This window comes from Lycium ferocissimum, unplaced genomic scaffold (genome assembly GCF_029784015.1).
Source record: "Lycium ferocissimum isolate CSIRO_LF1 unplaced genomic scaffold, AGI_CSIRO_Lferr_CH_V1 ctg17871, whole genome shotgun sequence".
Taxonomy (NCBI): domain Eukaryota; kingdom Viridiplantae; phylum Streptophyta; class Magnoliopsida; order Solanales; family Solanaceae; genus Lycium; species Lycium ferocissimum.
In genome coordinates this window covers 6029-10694 of record NW_026717460.1, presented here as the reverse complement: position 1 = coordinate 10694, position 4666 = coordinate 6029, and the positions used below count along the sequence as shown (strand labels likewise).

At 45.5% G+C, this 4666-nt stretch overlaps 1 protein-coding gene across 1 annotated transcript; it reads right to left on the bottom strand.

Moving 5' to 3' along the window:
- Nucleotides 1–2785: 2785 nt before the first annotated feature.
- Nucleotides 2786–3544, bottom strand: LOC132042782 (DEAD-box ATP-dependent RNA helicase 3A, chloroplastic-like). The gene has a single exon (XM_059433299.1). The coding sequence runs from the start codon at nt 3542–3544 to the stop codon at nt 2786–2788; it is 759 nt and encodes a 252-aa protein (XP_059289282.1).
- Nucleotides 3545–4666: the final 1122 nt, after the last annotated feature.

Sequence of the window (4666 nt, the reverse complement as noted above, 5' to 3'; positions counted from 1 at the left end):
GCCGAAATACGTCGGCTTCCCACATGTGTCCCGCGTCCGGGCATCCCGCGTCCGGGATGGAATTACGCCAGCTGACCAGGTGGCAATGCGTCTATAGCGCAACGGGTATCCATTCCCCAAAATTCCCCATTTTCATATACATATCATATACATGTCATATACATATCATATAAGCAGCATGCATAAGAACCCAAAGAAGGTCATGTGTCTATCGGGGTGACGTAAGGTCGGTAGCCCCCGATTACCTTATGGAATAACCACGGTCACTTCGTCTCACCTTGAAAGAACAAGCATTATAAGACGAGACTAGCAATGAATAGCAATACCACAAGAAAACTTAAAACAGGATTATAAGGTTTCGATAAAACAAGTGATGGGAATCCGGTATGCACGTATATCGAGACTCGAGTGACAAACATGAAAACACGGTCATTATGTCCCATTGGGTCATCCATGAAGGTTTCAAGACATTTCAATTTCATTTCCAAAGGTTTCGGACGTTTGAACATTTCCTTTCCTTAAAGTACAAGTTTTGGGTTCAATTCTACTGAATGAATAGTGATTAATTTTAGGTGTCGTTTCCGAGGGGTAGGACCTTTCCCGTGGGTCGGATTTCGACCTATACTAACTAAGACATGCCAAATGAAGGAGAGGTAGGCTTCACATACCTTTTACGCTTTGTACACGTCTCCAAACTCAAGCTCCAAGTTCGCCAAAATCTACAAATTGGTCATGTTTACCAAACATGATTAGTGCCTTTGGAATTGGATTCTTAAAATAAAACTTGGCTACCGAGATTTCGGCAGAAGACCTCCCCTATAAATACTCCATCCCACCAAGTTCAACTTGGCCCATATCAAACAACAACAATCCGGGAATTCAAACCCGGCCAAACTATCAACCAACAATACCAACAACAATATAAGCAACATCAACAATCGACTAAAACGCATTCTAGCGCAAATAGTCTTATTTTCCGAATAACCCAACAACTTCAAATCCAACTTTACACTTACAATCCAATATCAATATGTTCATATTCACATACTAATTTAAGGTCATTCAAACATAAACCAAAAGCATTTCAAACTATATATCCAATATTCAACAATTCCAACAATTTCCATACAACTCAATATAATTTAATTCTCATAATTTTCCAACAATACCATCAATATACTACTCACCCATGTCTTCCAATTTATGAAACAATAACAACAATTTTTTCCTTCTTTCAAATTCCATCACAACAACCAAATTTTCATTCTTCCAAACCATTAAATCTTTATTCAACATCATAGAACCTATCATAACAACAATTTCCATTCTAAATAAAAATCAATTCATCACCTCTTCCACTACCTTAAATTCGGCCAACACACCCCATATACCTATTTTTCATGAATTTCCATAATTTCCATACATTACAACAACCAACACACAACATAACACAACACAACACAACACACATACACACGGCTTGCTTCTTGCAAGTCACGGCCACACACACATATTTCCAACACATGAATTTCATCCATTTCCATGCACACAACATACTCTACCATCCATAACATATAAGAAAAGAATTAAACCTTACCTTTTTCCCTTACTTCTTCACTTGGCTTGCAATAGAAGACTTGCCAAAACTTGTGTTTTCCTTGCTTCAACAACCACTCTACCTTGCTAAGAACCTTCCAAGGAATTGTTTGGCTAGGAGAAACAAGTTGAAACTCTTCTCTTCTCTTCTTTCTTCCTCACGGTTTTCCTTTTTTCTTTTTTTTTTTCAAGTGGCCGAATGGCCTTTTTTTTTCTCCTCTTTCTTTCTTGTTCTTTGTTTCTTGAAAATTCTAGGGAATTATAAGATGACTAAGTCATCTTTCCACTTATTTATATGTAGCCTCTTCCAATAGCAAGCAACCATATTGCCCCTTAACTTGGCTAGCTTTCATTTGGCCATGTTTTGCAAGTGGGGCCCATGGCCAATTAGCCTCTTTCTTGAAAATTCTAGGAGATTCCTCCTATTTTATGAAAACATTTCCCTTGGTTCCAAATTTGCCCCTAGCCTTTCTCCGTATTTCCATGAGTCGTTTTGCGAATTTTACCTTTTACCCCCGGCCTTTCTTAATATTTCAACTTTACAATTTTCCATACGCAACTTGTCTCACTCGCCTTGACTTACCCGAGGGTACAAAATACGGGATGTAACATCCTCCCCCCCTTTAGAACATTCGTCCTCGAATGTTGAACTGGCCTTATCGGGTGTTTCCACACTTCGGGGAGGGGGTTTCCCTTATGGTTGTCGTACACAATCACTTAAAACGTCCGTTCAAATACCTTGGTTGACTTATACTTTCTTGTTATACCATACTTCATAGGACGCCGTCATCCTTTTCGGTCATCTTCCTTGGTTGTTCTCTATATTTGCGGCGTACTGCACCCTCTATTACGCCTCCAGTCACCCCATATACTCTAATATCATCTAGGCTACCCCAACTTCACATTCGTCCTCTATTTCTATACTTATGAAATTTTTGGGATACTTCCCAGGGGGTCACCCATCATGGAATTGCTCCCATTCCAGCACGCTTAACCCTGAAACGTTAACGTATTCTGGTATCTTAATGTTAACATATTCGCATCCGCTCTCCTACACGGGCCTTGTCATGTAATCCAGGGCAGATTAGAGTACTAGTCACTTTCGATACGCCCTCGGAACGTACTTTTCTCTTAATTACGGTTTTAGCCCTCTCAGCCCCTACTATTCACTCCTTGTCTATGCGTATATCTACTTTTCATCCAGGATTTCCGGATTTTCACCAACAATATAAAGAATGACACATAACGGTATGGAGTGCAAATCGATCACATATGTACTTTTAATAAGAAATGCCGATAGAGTACCTGTAGCTGCGTCCTGGGAGGGCTCAGGATCCTGCGGTCTTGTCAATGCAAATATGCGGTTCTGGGAACCGCCTGTACTGGGTGCTCCTCCTCTGCCTCGACCACGACCGGCTGGGGCCTGGGACGTCTGTCCGGGAGGGCGCACGGTCGACGACGAACCGATAGCGGATCCGGCGGGCTGAGTCTGGTCTCTCCCGGTCCTCCGTGGGCAGTCACGCATCAAGTGGTCAGTCTGACCACAGACAAAGCAAGCGCCTGTGTCAAGGTAGCACTGCCCAGAATGTAGCTTACCACACCGAGTGCATCGCGGTGGGGGTGGCCCTGTCCTATTCGACTGGGCTCTATGCTGGGACCCTGATGCTCGGGCACTCTGATCCGGTTCTGGATACCTGGAATGCTGCGATGCCTGTCCCCCTCTATACTCACTTCCGGCTCCAAAAGATCTGCCTCTTTTTCTGGAGCCTCTATCCGAATCACGCTCGCCCCTCCGTTGCTGGTACTGCTCCTCCAGGTTTTGGGCGTGGGCCTGAATGCGAGCGATAGTCATCCCGTCCTGGAGTGAGGCTGTCAAACAGTCTTTAGCCAAATGCGGCCCTAGCCCTCTCACGTACTGGTGCACACGATCCCCCATATCTGCTACCATGGCTGGGGCGTACCGGGCTAATGAGTCAAATCGAAGACTGTACTCCCGAGCACTCATATTTCCCTGTCTGAGATTCAAGAACATGTCGGCTCGGGCCCGTCGAACCTCTGGCGGTAGATAATGTCGCAGAAATGCCTCAGTAAACTCTCGCCAGACCGGGGGAGGCGCATTTGCTCCCCGCGAGGATACCCAATTATTATACCAATGGACCGCTATATCCCGCAATCTATAGGAGGCCAATTCCACTGACTCGGTCTCCGAAGCATGTATTATCTTTAGCGTCCTCAGCATTTCATCTAAAAAGCTTTGCGGGTCCTCCTCTGGCTTCGATCCATAGAACTCTGGAGGATTTAGAGAAATAAAATCACGGGCTCTGGCGCTCGCCGCCCTGTCCCCTTGGCCGTATCCCGCCGCCGAGCTTGTGCGGCGACTAACCGGGCCGGCAATCGAATAGCTTCGTCACCCGCCGGCCCGCGGCTACCGGCCGGCGCCGGAGCTCTACCTCGCTCTGCTGCCACAGGGGAAGCAGGAGAAGCCTCGTTGTGGGACTCGCCCACTTCCACTTCCGCTGGTGGCTCCCGTTCAACTCTTTTCCCGGCCACCCTCTTGCCCTTCCGGGCTGCTGTAGCTTTTCTCGTCACCGGCATTACTGAAACCATAACGCAGGATTAAGAAAGAATATAGAAACCGGTAACATAGCTCTATCGCACGATCTTAGAGTACAAAGAAGGTCATATTTCCTAAATGCCCTGCAGCCTCCCGTTTATAAGTATGGCGCGCTACACACCCATAAACAGGACTCTCCGGACACGGCTCGTAGACAAACCCTAGGACCGACCGCTCGATACCACTTCACACGACCCAACTAGGGGCCGCGACGAGTACCCGATACTTGTACGGCACCCCCCGTCATATGTCCCGTTCTTATTACTAAGTGGGCCGTATGAACACCGGCATTTTTTTTTTCCACAACATCGCCGATAATAGCATACATGTAAACGAGTAGTAATGATCAATCGTATCGGCATATCACACGGCGACAAAGACAACTAGGTTATGAACATCCGACCGTACATATCCGTCTACGAGCCTCTAAACAAAATACATGTGATTACAAGTGAT